Source organism: Dipodomys merriami, unplaced genomic scaffold, assembly GCF_024711535.1.
Source record: "Dipodomys merriami isolate MVZ:Mamm:240054 unplaced genomic scaffold, mDipMer1.0.p SCAF_81, whole genome shotgun sequence".
Lineage (NCBI taxonomy): Eukaryota > Metazoa > Chordata > Mammalia > Rodentia > Heteromyidae > Dipodomys > Dipodomys merriami.
In genome coordinates this window covers 4,251,849-4,272,637 of record NW_027206413.1, presented here as the reverse complement: position 1 = coordinate 4,272,637, position 20,789 = coordinate 4,251,849, and the positions used below count along the sequence as shown (strand labels likewise).

At 45.5% G+C, this 20,789-nt stretch overlaps 1 protein-coding gene across 2 annotated transcripts in view; it reads right to left on the bottom strand.

The window, feature by feature from the left end:
- LOC138819679 (putative histone-lysine N-methyltransferase PRDM6) overlaps positions 1 to 20,789 on the bottom strand; it is a 128,865-nt gene that overhangs the window by 43,157 nt on the left and 64,919 nt on the right. For both annotated transcript variants that reach the window (XM_070011172.1, XM_070011171.1), the window contains exons 3-4: positions 15,193 to 15,320; positions 11,387 to 11,511 (exon numbers count right to left, since the gene is read on the bottom strand). In XM_070011172.1, the coding sequence (XP_069867273.1) occupies positions 11,387 to 11,511; positions 15,193 to 15,320 (253 nt within the window). The remainder of the gene's footprint in view (positions 1 to 11,386; positions 11,512 to 15,192; positions 15,321 to 20,789) is intronic.

The following is a 20,789-nucleotide window of genomic DNA, read 5'->3' as shown; positions in this document are numbered from 1 at the left end:
GTTCTAAGCCAGCCTAGGTAGGAAAGTCCATGAGACTCTTATCTCAAGTTAAGCACCAAAGCTAGAAGCGGAGCTGTGGCTCAAGTGGTAGAGTGCTAGCCTTGAGTAAAAATGCTCAGAGACAGCACCCAGGCTCTGAGGTCAAGCCTTAATAACAGCCCACACACATACATACACACATACACACATCACCATTCTCAATGAGTCCTGAGCATCTACATTCTTTCAAATTCACCAAGTGCTTCCAAAGTAAAATCAGGGTTGAGAATCACTGATCTAACTCTACTCTTTCTGTTTAGAAATGACAGGACTAAACCAGGTATGATGGCACACATCTATAATTCTAGCATTGGGGTGCTGAAGCAGGAGAGCCTAGAGAGCATGGCCTGGACTGCAAGGTGAGACCTTGACAAGGAAAGAAGGAGAGGGAGGGAGGGAGGAAAGGGGGGAGGGAGGGAGGGAAGGAAGGAAGGAAGGAAGGAAGGAAGGAAGGAAGGAAGGAAGGAAGGAAGGAAGGGAGGGAGGGAGGGAGGGAGGGAGGGAAGGGGGAGGGAGGGAGGGAAGGAGGGGAGGGAGGGAGGGAAGGGAGGGAGGAAGGGAAGGAAGGAAGGAAGGGAGGGAGGGAGGGAGGGAGGGAAGGAAGGAAGGAAGGAAGGAAGGGAGGGAGAGAGGGAGGGAGGGAAGGAAGGAAGGAAGGAAGGAAGGGAGGGAGGGAGGGAGGGAAGGAGGGGAGGGAGGGAGGGAGGGAGGGAAGGAAGGAGGAAGGAAGGAAGGAGGGGAGGGAGGGAGGGAGGGAGGGAGGAAGGAAGGGAGGGAGGGAGGGAGGGAAGGAAGGAAGGGAGGGAGGGGGAGGGAGGGAGGGAGGGAGGGAAGGAAGGGAGGGAGGGAAGGAAGGAAGGAAGGAAGGGAGGGAGGGAGGGAGGGAGGGGAGGGAGGGGAGGGAGAGAAGGAGGGAAGGAAGGAAGGAAAAGTAAAGGAAAGCAGGCAAAACTGAATCCCAAGAAGGTACAATAACTTGCATAAGGCACATGTTCAATTAAGGACAATCCAGGCTGAAGGCTTTTGCTTTCTGATTTACAGGAAATTTTGTTACTGGACACAGACCTATACTACCTCTGCTTCAAAGCTCTGTTTCAAAAGGGAAAAGGATATTTCACAGAGAATACAGCATTGTGTATGTGGATCACACACACATCAAATCCTATGTTATGTATATATATATTTATATATGCATCTATTAACTCATTTTTGTGTATTTTGTATGTTTATACTGTCTAATACATATCATTTAAACTTTTGAAGCAAATGTGTATAATCAACATGAAATATGCAGATATTTTATACATTTATTTTGTCAGTTATGGGGCTTGAACTTGAGGCCTGGGCACTGTCCCTGAACTTTTCTGCTCAAGATTAACACTCTACCACTTTGAGCCACAGCTCTACTTCCAGTTTTCTGGTGGTTAATTGAAAATAAGAATCTCGTGGATACCAGGAGCTGGTGGCTCACGCCTGTAATCCTAGCTACTCAGGAGGCTGAGATCTGAGAATCACGTTTCAAAGCAGCCTGGGCAGGAAAGGCCATGAGACTTATCTCCAATTAACCACCTAAATAATGGAAGTAAGGCTGTGGCTCAAAGTGGTAGAGCACTAGTCTTAATTAAAAGAGTTCCAGGACAGTGCCTAGGCCCTAAGTTCAAGCCCCACAGCCTACAAAAAAAAAAAAAAAATCTCACAGATTTTCCTGGCAGGCTGGCTTCTAATTATGATCCTCAGATCTTGGCCTCCAATGTAGCTAGGGTTACAGGTGTGAGCAATCAATCTGGCTATTTTCTACATTTTTAGAAAAAAAATTTACTTGCCAGGGGCCATTACTTTTTAAACAGGCATTGAAATATGAAGAAGAAGAAGAATATTTGGCCATATTTGGTGTTTTGTTTTTGTTTTTGGTCAGTGGTGGGGCTTGAACTCTGGGCCTGGGCGCTGTCCCTCAGCTCTTCAGCTCAAGGTGAGCGCTCTACCACTTGAGCTACAGTGCCACTTCCAGTTTTCTGAGTGGTTTATTGGAGATCAGAGTCTCAAGGACTTTCCTGCCCGGGCTGTCTTTGAACCGTGATCCTCAGATCTCAGCCTCCTGAGTAGCTAGGATTATAGGCATAAACTACCAGCGCCTGACCATTTTTAATATAAACTAAAAGCAGCAACATTTGTCAGAGTCCAGGATGGAGCCTTGCTCAGCACTTTCATGACCGATCTAGAAGGGACCAGACACAAGGAAACCAAGTTTTCTAGCTACTCTAAGGTCTAGGCAGCCGGGACACCACAGAGTAAAGGGAAAGATGCACCATGGGAAAACGGAGTGCAGCCATCCGCTGCTGGATGAGGCTAATGAGAAAACAACTCAGACAATACAGAGGACAGATTCAGGCTTCACATGGGAAGTAAATGAACTGCTTAATCTTTTTTGTTAAAAGGCCATATAATTTTTATATGGCAGCACAAAAATTTGTAAGTCAATGAATGAGTGTGTGTATGTGTGTATGTGTCACGGGGCTTGAACTCAGGGCATGGGTGCTGTCCCTGAGCTGTTTTGACTCAAGGCTGGTGCTCTACCACTTGAGCCCCAGCTCCATTTCTGGCTTTTTTTTTTTTTTTTTTTTTTGTAATTAATTGGAGATTGGTGTCTCATGGACTTTCTTGCCCAGGCTGGCTTCGAACTGCAATCCTCAGTTCTCTCTCAGCCTTTTGAGTTGGCTAGGATTACGGGTGTGAGTCACCAGTACTAGCAAGCCAATGAATTTTTATAAGTTTAATGACCATTGGCAAATTGTAGGAAAGAAAGTTTTGTATTTATGTCTCTAAAAGTCTGTATAATAGTCCAGGATCTGTGAGATCCGAGTTATAGATGATTGCACATAACATGGGGCTGGTGGACTTAGTACAATGACAACAAACGAATATGTAGGCAGTAAAAAGAGGGAGGGTCAGGTTCTTTTCCAAGAAACTCATAAACAGGGCTGGGAAAGTGGCTCAGTGGTAGAGCGCTTGCCTTGCATGCATGAGGCCCTGGGTTCGATTCCTCAGCACCACATAAACAGAAAAAGTCAAAGTACACTATGGCTCAAGTGGTACAGCACTAGCCATGAGCTGAAGTGCTGAGGGACAGCGTCCAGGCCCAGAGTTCAAGCCCCACAACCAACAACAACAACAAAGAAAAGAAACTCATAAACAAAGGTTTTCCAACTAAAAGGTAGCAACACCTATATCCTGTATTCTACTTTGGGGATGGCTCTTTATTGTACTTATAAATAAATTTAATTCTCCTAAATGAAACTGAGCCATATCACTTAAAAGGAAGGGAAAGTAAGTTACAGTTGAACATTTTTCACAAAAACAAGCATATCTGATTTCTAAGCTGTCCTGTGGAGTTTCTGAATTCTTCCTTAGGAGCCAAGAGATCTGAAAAGATTTTTTTTAAAGCAGAATGTGAAAAAGCAGAGTGAGAATGTGAGGTCCTGAGTTCAAGTCCCAGTACCAGCAAAATAAAAATGAATGGGAAAACGCTGTCATCTCAACTCAAGCAAAACACCACAGACAAGGCCCATAGATAGAGGCTAGCATGACCAAAGAGATGAAGTGTTTTTCCTGAAGCAGCATTGATCTCGTAAGTCTCTTCAGTCTATAAAGACACAGCTTAAGGGAAGAAGATGGAGTCTCAAAGGCTTGAAGGCTTTTTTCTGGTTTACTCTTGGTTAATGGGAGATAAGAGTCTCATAGAGCTGGGTGCTGGTAGCTCATGCCTGTAATCCTACCTACTTAGGAGGCAGAGATCTGAGGATCACAGTTCAAAGCCAGCCCGGGCAGGAAAGTATATGAGACTCTTTTCTTAATTATCATATTTTTTATTGTGAAAATACTGTACAGAGGAATTACAAGGGCAAGATAATGAGTACATTTCTTATCAAGCATTCCATGAGACTCTTATCTCCAATGAACCATCAGAAAAAAAGGAAGTGGTGCTGTGGCTCAAGTGATAGAGCGCTGGCCTTGAGCAAAAAGAGCTCAGTGACAGTGCCCAGGCCCAGAGTTCAAGCTCCACAACCACCACCACCAACAAAGCAAGCCCTTGGAACTTCTCTACTCTGACATCCCCAGGCTGTGCTACTAAAGAGGGGTGTGGGGCCATGCAGGAGGCCGCTACAGTAATCCAGTCCAGAGAGAAGTGATGTGAACAGACAGCAGAAACAGAAGAAATGCATGAAGAATACAACAGCAGCAGCAGCAGCACCTGACGACAAAAAGGCGAGTTTTCCAAGAGTCATCCAGCAACTGGATGACCCGGAGCCAGCGAATTTCAACTGGGGACCGGGGAAAGGCAATCTGTGGGAGTGGGCAGAGGGCTGTTGGTTGTGCTTAGTGTGAGATGCCCGTGTGACACAACATTAGGATGCGGAGGAGAACACAGGATAGGAGTCCAGGGCTTGGCACACAAGCCAGGGTTGAAAACACAGACCTGGGAGATCCTGTGTTAAGTTAGGGTGTCTGAGAATCAGATTCTGGAAAGGAGATTTGAGTGAGTGAGTGAGTGAGTGAGTGAGTGAGTGTGTGTGTGTGTGTGTGTGTGTGTGTGTGTGTGTGTGTGTGTGTGTGTGTGTGTGTGTGTGTGTGTGTGTGTGTGTGTGTGTGTGTGTGTGTGTTGTGGCAGGCCCTGGAGTCAGGTGAATAAGATCGGGCTAAGGAAGGAAGGGTTTTTCCCAGGTCTAGAGCTAGAAATGCACTTCTGAATTGTCCTGTTTTGAGAGAAGGGAACCAACGGGTCCTTTCTCCTGCACACTGAGCACAACTGGCCATGGACCACTGTGGGAAGGGGAATGGATGGCCACGGTGCACCATCTTAGGCCGAAGGTAATTCCTGGAGAGATGCTCACCTCAGCCTCTCAGGTGCCCTGGGGAATGAATACTCCTAATTTCATAGCTCAACTGGGATGGGGCACAGCACAGTCCTCTATTGAATCAGAAGACAAATCTCTCGTGGTCGTGGCTTTCCCCGTGTCTGTTGCTTTTCGCTGTGCACACATTTCCAGTGGGCAGCTGCCTTCTCTGGGCAGTTCCAGAGGTGTCCCTGTGCAGCCATTTATTTCTATTTTACTCTTTCAAGAAACCTAAAGGAGTTAATTGATTGTTTGGTTTTGGATCCATACTGGTATTGAACTCAGGGCCTTATGTACTACTTTAGCTTTTTTTTTGCTCAAGTCTGTCATTCTACCACCTGAGTGACACCTCCACTTTTGGCTTTTTGCTGGTTGGTTGTAGATAAAGTCTCACAGACTTTTCTTGCCGGGCTGGCCTTGAATGGCAATCCTCAGATCTCAGCCTCCTGAGAAGCTAGGATTATAAGCATGAGCTTACTGGCACCTGGTTCCAAGATTCTTGGTCTCTTTTGAACCCAACAGGTAGTGCAAAATGAAGCCCCATACAAATCTACAGCCACAGATAGATTTTAGCGTGTGCCTGGCTTCACAGAGGACCTGAGTCAGAGAGGGCCATGTATCCAGACCCCAGGCAGGAACAAGTTAGAACCCTCTCGTTCCTGGACAGGAATCAAACCCATTTTCCCCTGCGCACAGTGGCTGGAGCTGTGGCTCTTCCTGATCAACCTCAGCCTGCCACTTCTTCCTCAGCCCAGGTGAGACTCCCTCCCCAGCAGCCGTCAGAGCCGGACTGTGAATCCATGTGACTTGTTCTGTCCTTACAAATTCAGGACAGGGCCTCACGCTGCGGCTGGGGCTTTGAGCACAGACCTTTCTGTTCCAGAGAACTCTTCCCGGGTCTCCTACAGCTCACTGACACTGGCAAAAGCTTCAGTTGGGTCTTCTTCACCCTGCTGGCAGGACAGAGGGGGCGAGGGGCACCGTGCCAAGATTCCCTGTGTGCTCTTCTTTAAAACTCAAAAGAAGCAGGCCGGGGTCCCCAGGGCCAGGGCTCCTCACGCCCAACACCGGGCCGTGTCCAGTCTCACATTCTGCCACCTCAGCTTCTCGACTTGTTTAACGTTGATTCCCAAGGTTGTTTTTTTAATTTCCTCTGAAATGAATATGAATGCACGGAGGTCTCCGCACTCGGCAGGAGCTCAGCCCCCACTGGAAGCTTCTGGGGGCCTCATTCCTTCTTGCAGGATGTGATCTGTCGACACAAGTCGTCCTGCAGGCCCTCGTGAAAGGCCGCATGGCACGGGAGGCTCTCCTCGGAGCTCCACTGCATTTCTAACCAGGAGTCTTTAAAGAGAAAACAACAGAGGAATTGCTTCCAGATCCAAGTGCCTGTGTGAAGTGCTGCCTTCTCCCAGATAGCCAGTGTGCCCCGCGCGAATGCTGCTGCCCACCTCTGCCCGCAGGGGAGGGGCACAGACTGAGGCCGAAGCCCACCACACATGCTCAGTGGGAAGTGAATACTTTGTTGAAAGAACCATGGGAAGAAAATGACATTTTTTTTTTTATAAATGAATGTGCTTCATAAGTATTCTTCACTAAGTAAAAATAAAATCACATTTTCCTTCAACATCTTGGTCCAGGTATCAATTTCATGAGCAAAGAAAAATCTGGCTTAAAAATTTAATCTCTCCTACGAGTCACAATAAAAAGTCTTACATTAACTGGGTACCAGTGGCTCACACCTGTAATCCTAGCTACTCGAGAGGATGAGAGCTGAGGATCCTGGTTTGAAACTAGCCTGGGCAGGAAAGCCTGTAAGACTTTTATCCCCAATAATCTACTCAGACAAAGCTGGAAGTGGCCCCGGGGCTCAGGTGGTAGAAAGCCAGCCTTAAGCACCAAGGGGCTCCTGGACAGCGCCCAGGTTCTCAGGTTAGGCCCCAGGCCCCGCAAAAAACAAAACAATAACAACAACAACAACAAAACTCTTATATTTATATAGTGAGCACTTAATTGTTTGTCCACTGCTATGTGAAGGAGACTGCAGTCTTTTCTCCATATTATTTTGCTTTGTTTTGTTTTTGGGGGACTCCTGACATTTTTGCTCATTGGCTGGCACTCTACCAACTGAGCCACGCCTCCAACCCTGCATAGGTCTTTTACTCAGTAACGCTTTGATTTAAAGAAACTTCTTTTTAAGATAGTTAAATGTGTTTGGTGACTAGCAACAGAAGGGCAAACGTTGTCATGGAACTGCTAATTTAGATGACTTAAATGACTCAGGGCTTGGAGAGGTGTTAAATTCTCTGCCCTGCCCATTCACACAAGGGTACTGTAAATCACACCAAGTATTTTTTCTGCATGGCATCTGGAACCCTCATTAGAGAGCTTTCCCGAGGTCCCTCTGTGAATCAGAAGAAATGAGAATCGAGCATAGAATCAGAGTCACAGATCTCCCTTCACTATCTGATAAAACCTTTGTTTCTTGGGTGGCCAAACACATGACAGATGTATGACTTTGAGACCAGAAGCGAACTAAAATTCCCATCATGCCTTAGGGAACCAGGTGTAGTCACTGTTGAGCTTTTAGTTCATGATGACTTAATTCCCTCTCAGTTTCCTTCAACCCTTGCTTAGAACTCTAAGAACAAAACCCCAAAGAACAATCGCATTGTTCTACATCGAACTGCTATGGCTTTATAAGCTTTCTTCACAAAGAATTTCAGGAGCTCGCTGGTAGGGCTTGAGAACGTTAGAGTTTATTCTTATTATCAGCTACCTCAAGACTGCATCACAAAGGGAGAATCATAGGGAAAAGAAGGACCAAAAAGCAGACTGCGGCGTTGTTTCCAGAAAGTACAAATTTGTTTTGTGTAGGGTCCCAAATCTGAAGCACACATGGTATACTCATTGCCACGTGACTGTAAGTGATGGATTTCAAGACAGTCCACCCCCAGCCCTCCCACCCTCCCCCTGTGCAAGAATACCGTGAGGCGGAAGCAAACAGCGAGTAGATGGATGCTTCCACTCTAGAGTAACCGTGTCACGAATAAGAAAGGCAGGCCCTGAATAGTCATTCCTCATGGCTTCCATTTGTTCCAGAACTTGGCAAATGGTCCTTCTAACTCCCTGGACAAAAAGCCTTGGCCTCATCCTTGATTCCTTTCTCTTACTCAGTATCTAAGCCAGGAAAGGCTGTTGGGCCTACTTCAAAATATACCCAGACTCCAGCTACTTCTACCACCTGTACTGGCCCGTTATCATTGTCTCCCCTAGTCTCCTGAGTGCTCTGAGTGGACATCTTGTCTACCTCCCTCCACTCAGTGAGCAGAGGAATACTATTATATCTTCAGCAGGATCATCTCCTTACAGTACACATTCCCACCAGCCCTGTCACCCAGTTCCTAGGGAGGAAAAACAGAGCCCTCCAGGGCCCATGTGCGTCCCCGTCCCCCATCCATCCACACCTGAGTTGTCTTCTCTTCCTTCCTTCTGCTCACTCAGGCCACCTGTGTGAGGCTCCTCCACACACCAGAAATATTCCCACCTTGGGGCCGCTCTGTCTTTAATCTGACTGCCTCGAAGGATCATCCCCAATTCGTTTGCTTTCTTAAGTGTTTACCCAAAGACCACCTCCCCAAGTGGGGACTACTCAATCACTTTCCCAATGGATGGCCCCTAAAGCCTGGCCCTATTTTCCTCCTGTTCTGATTTATTATCTCCATATTATAGCACCACCTAAACAACTACTTATACATTTGAGCATCCCTCTCCTTCCACTGTAAACTCCATAAGGGTAGAAGGGTAGGGATTATTGTCTGTTTCTACATATTCTGACCTACCAAAGACACAGGCCCACAGTAGGTATTCAATACATATGCAGGAATGAATGGAGGAGAACGTGCAAACACGCATGAACAGATGAATGAATGAGCAATAAGCTACATATGTACTTTAGAATCTAGGTCATAATGTTTACTTCTAGAGAATCCTGAACACACACTGCACAACATCTCCAACGTCTGCAGAGGTTGTACTAATGCAGGAAACTGGGATCCTTACAGGATGTCTGCAATCCTTTTGGGTCAACATCGACAATTCGGGAGATGCGATCTGGTCGGCACGCCAGAGGGCTGACAGGGGCCCTGGCATATGAGAGCCTGGAGCTAGTTTCAGAGGAGGAGGGTTGGCATTGTTCTGAAGATGGTAGAGCAGTGACCTCCATGCCCAGATCTACCCCAAAAAGATGGAACTTAGCAGACAAGAGGATCACCACAGAAAAGAAACTTTCCAAGGGAAATTTGGGAAGAGGAATGTATTATTGGTCCAAGACTCATGTTTTGAAATTTGAGATTGGTTTGGAGTTAGACTAAAATAGAAAAGGAAAATGATAGTTGTAGGCTCCACTGAGATTTTGCTTTGGACAAAGGAATTAAAGAAAACATGGGAATGAAATACCTGACCATTAGCATTTGCCTACAAGTTACATGAGACTTTTTTATTGGCATTTGTTATGTATGTACATGTATGTAAAAGAAAGTAAATCAAAAAGGAAGAATGAAAATAATACTTTTCCTCAAAATCAAATTTTCTATCTACTAACAAAACAGATCTGTTATCTATTTCTTACAGCATAATATGAAATTATCCGTTCACAATTTATTTATTTATTTATTTTTTGGGTCTGGTCGGGGGGCCTGAACTCGGGGCCTGGGCGCTGTCCCTCAGCTCTTCAGCTCAAGGCCAACGCTCTACCACTTGAGCCACAGTGCTACTTCTGGCTTTTTTTCTTTTTGCTTATGTGGTGCTAAGGAATCGAACCCAGGGCCTCATGCATGCAAGGCAAGCGCTCTACCACTGAGTCACCTTCCCAGCCCCATCCCTTCACAATTTAGTGACAAGTAAACACAACTTCTGACACCAGCCTTGCTTAGTGAGGCACACCCGAATTACTTAATTTTGTGCCCAATACTGGAAAGTATGTTTTAATATTTTCAAAAAAAATACTAAACAAAAATGTAAAGTTTAAATAAAAGTTGATATAAATGTTACTGTATTTTTTGTTTTTTGTTTCTTGGTGCTGGTATTGGGGCTTGAACTCAGGGCCAGGGCACTACTTCAGCTTTTCAGCTCAAAGCTAGTGCTCTACTACTTGAAACATCTACACTTCCAGCTTTTTGTTGGTGGGTTGTAGCTAAGCGTCAAACAGACTTTTCTGCCCAGGCTGGCGTGGAACCTTCATCCTCAGGCTTCTGAGTAACTAGAATTACAGGTGTGAGCCATGGACATCCATATTCTTTTTTACAGTATTCTTTTAAAAATAGCTGTTGAGGGCTGGGAAGGTGGCTCAGTGGTAGAGCGCTTGCCTTGCATGCCTGAGGCCCTGAGTTTGATTCCTCAGTACCACATAAGCAGAAAAAGCTGGAAGTGGTGCTGTGGCTCAAGTGGTAGAGCGTTAGCCTTGAGCTGAAGAGCTGAGGGACAGCGCCCAGGCCCAGAGTTCAGGCCCCACACCAATAAATAAAAATAAACAAACAAACAAACAAACAGCTGTTGGCTCACACCCATGACTCTAGCTATTCTGGAGGCTGAGATTTGAGGATCTTGGTTTAAAGCCAGCCTGGGCAGGAAAGTCTAAGGACTTATCTCCAATTGACCACTCCCAAAAAGCCAGAATTGGAGCTGTGACTCAAGTGGTGGAGCTCTAGCACTGAAGAAATGCTCAGGGAGAATGCACAGGCACTGAGCTCCAGTTCCAAGATCAGTGCACGCACACACACACACACACACACACACACACACACACACACACACACACACACACACACACACACACACACACACACACACACACACACACACACACACACACACACGATGGTCATGGCATCATTCTGGTTTCAGACAGAACGTGAGAGATGTAATTCCTCAGTCTTGTGTCCAGCTTCTACTGGCATTTCCTATTCAGTGATAGAGCTCTTGAGCCTCTCTCCTAGTCCTTACTGCGTTTGTGAGATGCGCTCTCCCTGACCTTTCAGGAATGGCGTCCAGATCAAGATCCTCTTGCTCTACCTCCTAAGGGAGCTGGGATTGCTGACAGGTGTGAACTACCACACCTGGCTCAGAAGTTGTATTTTACGCGGTTCTCACAACCCCCTACAGGTGGCGAGCACAGAAGCAGATGCCCAGTGGGTGCTCTCCATAGGTAACTTCGCGGTCAGCCGTTCTTTCAAAGGCTGGCAAGGGCTGTGGAAGTGTGCACAGAAGAACAAGTTAGGCCAAAGCAGGTGAAGCTGCTTCACCCCCAGGGGGAAAAGGGAGGGGCTGGCCCTCAGCACGCTGGCATTGGGTGTCACAGCAAACCACATTTCAGACACTTCCGGAAAGACTCTTTTCAAGTTAGCTTTCAAATAGGTATTTTGAGACGTGAAGTGAGAGCTGAAATAAGTTCTTACAGTTTTCATCCTGGGCAATGCACTGTAAGGGGATCCCAAAGAAAGACGTATAGCTGTCATTGTACCACACCAGAAGCTCGGTGCCCCTGGGGATATCTATACAGGCTCGGTAGAATATATTCGACCTATTCAAAACAAAAGAAAACCCAGCTTAGTAACTTAGTAGCACTCAAAGCCCCATTACATCTTTATTGCTACACAAATGTTCCTCCCAGCTCCACCTAGACCTTTGGTTACAATAAATGGACCCTAAATCATGAGGCTTGTAACTCAATATGAATACAGTTTATCCCACAGTGGCTTTCCACAGAGGGTCTTAAAGCCACAGAGCATGGCACAAGAGACAGTAGATTTTTCTCCCCTTTTTTAGTGCCAGTTATCAGAGCTCGAATTCAGGGCCGTATGCTCAGTTTGCTTGCTGGTGCTCCACCACTTGAGCCAGGGTTCCAGTACAGCTTTTAGCTGGTTTGTTGAAGATGGAATCGCTCAGACTTTTCTGTGCAGGCTGACTCTGAACTGGGATCTTCTAAGTCATAGCTTGCAGAGTTATGTAGGATTATAACTGAGAGTCCCTGGAGCCTGGCTGGAAAAGTTCATTTAAAAAAAAAAAATTCCATCTCACACAAATGAGAAAATTCTTTCTCTTGGCAAGCTGCAAAGGCAAGGGTTTCCCAACATCATATATAAATTAATTCTATTGATCACTTATTTGAAGAAAAAAAAAAGACTAAATGTATTCTGGCAACTTGGCTTTGGGAGTTCCCAAATTTGCAATAAAATGCAGCAGCTTTATAATGTAAAGAGCAAGAGAAATAAAAGCTCTCCGAAGTTTGATGTAGGAGGAAGAGAGAAAAACGTTCTTCTGTGGAATGGATAGAAATTCAATGAAACAAGAGGACTGCTGTTCGCTGGCTGAAAGATTATACTCTGAAATGATCCAATGAAGGGACCAAGAAATAAACTTTTTTTTTTTTAAATAACAGCTTTGGTACTGTAGAAAAATCTACAGATTTAAAGAAAAAATATGAGGAGACTGCGACTGGTTTTCTCAATGAAGGATGGCTACAGATATTAGCCTCAAGTCCCAGATAAAAGTGTGTAGGGTTGGTAGGCCTTAAATTTCGCCTCTCTGTAAGGAATGGGCTGTAGCAGGGCAATTTGTTCCGTGTATAACACTGCAGACATAAGGCAAATCCTTCTCCGCATTTTTCATGGTGGTGAGAGATGCACTTGTCAACATATTTTGTCACCACAAAGTGGCTCTTGGCAATAGGATCATAAAGATCAATAAAAAAGTGCAGATTCTCAATATTTTACTTGCAGCTGCAAAAATTTCATTTATCTTGTTCCTTTCCCTACTTGCTGCCGTCCTGTCTCATGAGGGCAGTGCTAGCTAAGCAGAATGGCTTCCCCCCGACATTCTATGAATATCTGACAAAAACTCCAGCCAGTCCAGCCCCCAACGTCGCTGCCCCCCTCGGCATCTCGGAGAGCTGTGCATTTTATTAATTCTTTCCACTGCTCCATAAAAAAAAAAAAGAAAGAAATCAAAATCGGAGCCGAGTTATAAATCACTGGCATCTCCTAACTTGAGAAAAATTGAGTCTACTTTGTACTTCACCCTTGTAACATTTCATCTCTCGGCTTGGCTTCCTTTAATATAAACACAGCGCCCAGCAAATGAATGTGCTAAAACCAAATGACACACTTTACCGCTGAAAGAGAAGAACTGTTTTCAAGCAATGGGTGGTCTTCTGAGTCGGCCGAAGGGGGGAGAAATGTGTAAGCATACACCATTCCTTACAAACGGGCTGAGCTTCCAAAACTCGCAGAAATCTCTGCATGTTGAAGCACATCAAAGAGATTTTTCCCTTTTCAGATAATATTTCCTTTGCTGACATGTATTTAGTATTGTGGTTGGATGACTCATAAAGATAGCTTCATGGCGTCCAATGCAGCTGAGCAGAATGCATGCCAACAAACATTACTGTCAGCCTCAAAATAAAAACAAAACGTTCAGCTAAGGGTCAATCAATCAAGAGCGCTTTGAAGAAAATTCCATTTAGATATTACAAATCATAACAGAATGAATTTAAACCAGCTGACTTTTTGTGAAGAGGACATTCATGTATAATAAAAATTAGGCTGGCTCTTCGGGGCCCAACTTTTCTATTTTCTTACTTTTGGACGGGCTCACCAGGGATGGATGCCAGTTTTTAAAATTGTGTTTTTGTAGTTCATTTTATAAGGACCTGAAGTAATCGAAAACAGATCGGCAGAGGGGGGTGCCTGGCTCCACCGCCATCAGGAACGGGCAGCTGTAAACCTCGCTTGCCATCGACAGATAGCTAATGACTCATTTGAACCCCCTCTCAGGGGTTTCTTTCCCCAAATTCAGAATTTGCCTTAAGAGCTCCCTGGGTACTCATTAGAGAACAGCCAAGCTATCTCTTGCTGACTGCCAAGCACCGTCTTACTGACTTTTCTACTTCAGAATTTTGGTGGGTTTGTTTTTTTAAGGCAACAACAAAATAGTAACAACAGCAACAACAACAACAAAAACACCCCACAAAACATCTTGGCAGGAAAGGTGACCAAAGTCCATAGACACTAGTAGAACTAATTACTGTGCTGTCCTATTCTATTCTTAGTTAATAAAATAACATCGCATAGGAAATCACAGTAAGAAATCCACGGCTGTTTCCCCCCGCCCTTTTTTTTTTTTTTTTTTTTTTTTTCTAATTGGAGGTTTTCAGAGAGCAAACCAAATTTGTGCAACCTTAACTACAAGGGGAAAAATGCTTTTTAAAAAAAAATTTTTTTTTTTAAGAAAGGAAAATAAATGTCCTCAGGCAGAGCTCCAAGGGCCTGAGCCCCGGCCCTGGGCTTTGATGTGTCTGTGGTGCCTAACAAAGCTCAACAGTTGCTTCTGATTCTAAAGGGAACAGGGCTGTTTATAACTGAGCTCATATATTTATACGGCCCGTGTTTTTTGAGGACTTCTGGGGCAAGGAGGCGTGGGGGGGCTTCTTTCCCCGTGTCATCTGTTTGGGCCTCCAGGTCTCCACGCCCACCTTCTTGGTCACTCGGTGGCATCAGCTGGTTGGCAGGTGCACCCAGCCGGGGCTGGCTGAGCAGCCTAAAGCTCATCTTACTTACTTCTCAGTTCTCCACAGGCCTCCCAAGCCGCCACCTGAGAGATGGGGGTGATCCCCCACCTTGTCTTTGTCTGCTTTGGGCTTGGGAAATGATTTTATCACCTGAAAAATAGCTGGAAGACTCCCCAGCCACATCCCAAAGCTCTGGTACCTCAGGGCAGGGCAAGGGGGAGGTGGGGGGGAGCCCCCTTTCTCCACCCTCTGGCTGAGCATGGCGGGGTTGGAAAGGGAATCTCAGGAAGGTGGAGACTCCCTGGAGTCCCAGAGGAACCTGCTCTCCCAGGAACAGAGCCCAAAGGAGACTGGAAGGGCCAACGCTCTGAATTCCTACTACTGCTCTGCAGCAGGGGTGGGCCCAAGCCTCTGCACTGTCCCGTCTGTGGAGGAGAGGAGCTGAGGATGGAGAATCCCTTCGCTATGTGCACGGACCACAAGAGGCCATCTACTAGCATCTTTGTTTCTGAAAACTCGCAAAACCTAGCCTTTCCCCCACAACCCTCCCTGCTGCACCCCCCCCCAAACCTCCCTGCCCAGCTATGCAGAGTTCTGCACAATGCATTTGCAGCCCCACCGGCAGCCAGCCTGAATTTGCGTACGCAAGCCAAAGGGGCTTCAGCTGTGTAAGTGGTAAATCAAGGCATACTTTACCTGTACTGAACTACTGTTAGATTCTGCTCTCCACAGTGCCTTGCACATCGGATATACCTCATCCAGCTCGACTTACTAGGTTCCCCACCATCAATAAAGTGCTGTAGTGTCCCATCTTGGTCATATATCTAGAGAAGAGGTCAGAAGGTCAAGTAGTTAGAACGAATCATCAGCAATCATTTTCCCGGCTTCCCCTAGCGTGGTCTTCTTGTCAGCTACGGCGATTTATGGCCCTCAGGCTTGCTCCGGCTTATTGATGCGGGTGCAAGCTACAGCAAAATAGTTCAGGGCGATGCAAGTTGAACCCGTTTTTTTCCCCCCCTTATCAAGCCAATCTGCCCTGTTATTAAACATAGTTGTGGTCTCCCAAGGATGTGAGCGTATTTCCCAAGGCCTCGTTGAGCTATTTTGACGGGCTAGTTTTAAGTAATGAGCTGCTGGGTACACAAAGCAAGCTGAAAGAAGAAGGCCGCGCTGACGGGGCTGGAGCCCCACACCCGCCGCTCCACCACTGCTCAACGGCTGGGCTTCGCAAGCACGCATCGGCTGCCAGCAAGCCGTGGCACCTACAGGGCAGCGCGGCCAGGGAGCGGTGAAGCTGTACAGAACTGGAAAAGTCAGACCCAGGGGTACAACCCTGTAATCCCAGAATGCAGAAGGCTGAGGCCGGGGATTTGAGTTCAAGGATAACCGCAGACGCACAGCAAGAGGGACCTTTTCTCGAACTTAAAAAAAAAAAAAATCCCTAGTTTAAATAGACTCTGCGTGGGATAAGGTAAATGGACACCCCGTTTCCAGCGAAACTAGGCGGAGAAAAATCGTTAATATGAGAGAAGTTCAAAAAGGGAAAGAAGAACACGGCCGTTTCCTATGAACGCTCCATTTCTTTCCTGAGGCTGCTGTTACACTGCTGCTACAGGCCAGCCCAAGCTGATGTCCCCCAAGGTATCCCACAGGAAGAATCTTCCTCAAACCAAGGCAGTAGGTGAAAGAACTCGCTACCCACTCCCACGCTGAGTGATTGCTTGTGGCACAAACTGTAGTTCCTCTTCCAGAGACCCCTTCAGATCTAGAGTGTTTGGGGGTGGGGGTGGGGAAAGGGGGAGAACCAGCTACCTAGAGGTACAAAAGGACAGTTACCTAGCTACAGCTATTCTAGAATGCTTCCCAGAGAAAAGAGTTTTGGGGATGGGCACGGTGCTGGATGCCTGTCATTCAGGCTCGTGGGAGACAGAGGTGAGAGGATCACCAGTTTGAGGTTGGGTAGGACAAAAATTAGTGGGGCCCTGCCTCAAAAGGAAAAAGAAGAAGTGAGAGAAAGGACTAAGGCCATGGCTCAAGTGAGCAGAGTGCTTGTTCAGTATGGGGGAGGCCTGGGTTCAACCCCCAGTACCACAATAAAAAGGTTTCTTAGGGGTACATTCTCCAAAGAACCATGATACGACTGAGTAGCTGCAGCAGTAACAGAGCCAGCGCGGCCAGCGCTGGAGTCTCAGCATCCTGAGAAATTCTGACTCTTATTCTCTCTATTAAGCCCTCCCACTTTTCTTCTCCAAATAAACCCGGAGAATAAATCTTACGGAGATCCTCACTGGTTACACTGAGGTCCTAAAATTAGCATGGTCATTCATATTAATTGAGTGCAGCACTTCTATTCTGAGAACCGCGGGGATCAGCGATGACAGTTGCTTTTAACTATCAACAGTTACTTTTTTGTTTTTGAGTGAATTTTATTTCTTGGTGCTCTCAAATTCATTCCTCTTCACCTCCAACCTTTCCACTAACCCCTACAAATTAAAAAGAGAAACATTCATCTCATAAGGGCAATCGTTTGAGAAGTTACGGCTTTGTAAACACATCAAGGTGATGATCGCTGCTGATAATCCATTCCATCCAAGAAGAACAGCTTAATGTTCCATTTAAGGCTAATGATGTCTTTCAGTTCTTAGCTTTTCGGGTCAGGGTACAGAAGTGGAATATTTTATGTGGTGAATAAATCAGCTGCAGGAACAAGCCAAAGACAGACACCACATTTAAATTAGATTATACTAGTTGTTTTTGTTGAAGGGGGGAGGGGAGTTGTTTCTAGAATTTCAGTTAAGACTCAGCATTGCAACTCTGAGCCTGTGGTCGACAACCAAGCAACATTGAACAAAGCCCTCCGGGTGTCTAAACAACCCTATTGACCAGTAATAGAATTTAAAAATATCTGGAGGGTTAGTTGCTGGTGGTTCATACCTGTCATCCTAGCTACTCAGGAGGCTGAGATCTGGGGATCATGATTTGAAGCCAGATGGGGCAGAAAAGTGTGAGCAAAAAGCTGGAAGTAGAGCTGTGGCTCAAGTTGTAGAGTGCCAACCTTGAGCTAAAAAAGCTGAAGAAAAGCACCCAGGCCCCGAGTTTAAGCCCTAGGGTCTGGCATGCATGCGCACGCGCGCGCGCACACACACACACACACACACACACACACACATACACACTGAATGGCCCAGCCCCCTCCCACACCCTCCCCCCACAAATCTTCCACAGGGGCTGCTGGTGAAAATTACAGTGAAGCAAGGGCTCATAGCTAAGCTCTGCATCATCCCTAGCCAACCTCTGGAGCCACAAGTGACACTAACAGTTAGGGAGAAGGGCCTGGTAGGAAGTCTGCTCACCTGAACAACACCCACTAGCCAGTCCACCTCAAAACTGGGACCTCTCTCCTTCCAGCAATAACCTCTTTAATTAAATATATTTTGATAACCAGGAAACCTCTAGTGTTGCTCCCTGATGTAAAGCCACTCACCTTGAAGAAAAAGTAGTGGTTATTTACCATTAAACATCATGCACTGAAAGTACATGCCGCCATGCTGGCTTCCCCGAAATACATCATAATTGTTTTTTGGGTTTTTGTTTTTGTCAGTCGTGGGGCTTGAACTCACAGTCTGGGCACTACCCCTGAACTCTTTTGCTCAAGGTGAGCACTTTACCACTTGAGCTACAGTTCCACTTCCAGTTTCCTGGTGGTTCATTGGAGATACGAGTCTCATGGACTTTCCTGCCTGGGCTGGCTTTGAACCACGCTCCTCAGATCTCAGCCTCCTGACTAGCCAGGATTACAAACCTGAGCCACAGATACCCAACCATTGGCCCAAAAAAATGGGCCAATTTTAATGCATCATCTATCTGTTCAGAAAAAGTGGAGTCGGGGTACCCAAATGTGAGGACTACAAAGGAGCTAAACACATCTCTAAAAAGCTTGAGGTACTAAGAGTCTTCCTGGTGTTCTCTGCCATGAGCTCAGCTTTGTTACCATTTAAGAGCTCAATTAACAAAATATTCCAAAACACCTGCCTGCATGCAGTTGATCTCAGAGACAAGCTAGTGCTTTCCCAAGAAGGTAAAAAAGGACCACTTGGAGGAGGGACGATTCACCAGGTGACAGCTGACAGTAACTGAGTTCAGGAACTTGTTCTTGGAGGCTGAATTAACATTCCCATATGATGGATGCTAAAATGAAACTTTAAGTTGGATACCAGGTAGGTCCAAAATTCTTAAGGAATATACATAGGTGTGCCAAGCCTAAGAATTATTTTTTATTAACTTTCAGAAGAGTTAAAATAAATAGGAATTTTTTTTTATATAAATAGGCAAAAAAATGTTCAAACAACCTCCTCAGGGCCTATGAAAATTGCGGGAAAAAGTCAGAAATGTCATTCATTCAATGGTGAGAATGAAGGCAAGTGTCGCATTTGGATTAAGGAAAAGATTGAGCCTGAAACAGCAGTTGGCTATAACAAGGCTTTGCTTAAAAATATACTCTGTATTGTGAATAAATACAAACAATAAAGTTTTGATATTTTCCCTGTTTTTTCTTCCTAAGAAAGTCAGACAAAGAAACATTTTTTTTTTTTGGTCAGTCATGGGGCCTGATCTCTGGGTCTGTGTGCTGTCCCTCAGCTCTTCAGCTCAAGGATAGTGCTTTGGGCCACAGAGCCACTTGTGGCTTTTTCTGTTTATGTGGTGCTGAGGAATCGAACCCAGGGCCTCATGCGTGTGAGGCAAGCACTCTACCACTGAGCCACCTTCCCAGCCCAACAAAAGAACTCTTAAAGGCATGAGAAAAAACATAGGAAATTTGGTGGGGGTGTATGTAAATTCTGTAATAGCAAATCTGCAGTAGAAAGTATACTTAGGCCGGGCGCTGGTGGCTCACGCCTGTAATCCTAGCTACTCAGGAGGCTGAGATCTGAGGATCGCGGTTCAAAGCCAGCCCGGGCAGGAAAGACCGCGAGACTCCTATCTCCAATAAACCACCAGAAAACTGGAAGTGGCGCTGTAGCTCAAGTGGTAGAGCGCTCGCCTTGAGCTGAAGAGCTGAGGGACAGCTCCCAGGCCCAGAGTTCAAGCCCCACGACCGACCAAAAAAAAAAAAAAAAAAAGAAAGAAAGTATACTTAGTACCTTTGTCTTAGAAAACTAGTTGCTGCATTGCCGAAAAGAAGTATAATGAGCACACAGAGAGACACTGACAATCTGGGATGAATGTATGCTTTGAATCAGCAATTTCACCTCTAGGAAATTACCCCTGTAAACCATGAGACAAGTTCAAGAGCATTCTGTAGCACTGTTTGTAGCAGCAGTGAGAAATAATGGGAATATTCATCACTGAAGAAATAAATAATTCATTTTATTCATTCAAAACCGTTTATATAACTTCCCTGAAATCAACAAACTAGATCTGTTTAAGATCTAGTTGTTATAAATATTCAAAACATAAACTGATAGAGAAAACAGTTGCAAACAATCATTGATCATTGGTAAAATACTGAAAATAATTCTCTTGTATTATGTTTCACAGCGGTGCATATTGTGATATGCATATTATAATATCCCTATAACATACCCAATAACCAATAACATATCCCTGGACTAGAAGGATTCCTGACAACCTTCATAGTAGTGGTCTTCAGAAATCAAGCAATGGAGGAAAAGGAGATGAAGTTATCTTTTGCCTTGCATGTTTTACTTGTTAAGAAAGAGAAACACTGTAGCTACAGGAGGCTGATACCAGGACAGCAGTTTGAGTGGACAAAGTTTCTAAAGTTTCTAAGACACCAAGTCAACCAGTAGCTGGGCATGGTGCATGCATGGTCATCCCTACTATACGAGAAGAATGAAGAGGAAGAACCAAGTCCAGGCAAACTCCAGAAGAGATTCTACTCAAGAAATAATTATAGCTGAAAGGGCTAGAAATGTAGACGCGTGGTCGAGTAATAGAGAACCTACCTGGCAAGTACAATGCCGAGTTCAAACCCCAGTATGGCCAAGGAAAGAAAAAGAAAAGGAAAAATAATTCAACACAAACAATGGCAAAGTGTTATACTTATTCATCTTTTCTGTACATGAGATCTTTGGTTCCTTTTTTTTTTTTTAATTGTTGGTCATGGGCTTTTACTCTGGGCCTGAGCACTGTCCCTCAGCTCTTCAGCTCAAGGCTAGCGCTCTACCACTTGAGCCACAGCGCCACTTCCAGTTTTCTGGTGATTTATTGGAAGAAAAGAATCTCATAGACTTTTTCTGCCCAGGTTGGCTTTGAATTGCAATCCTCCTATC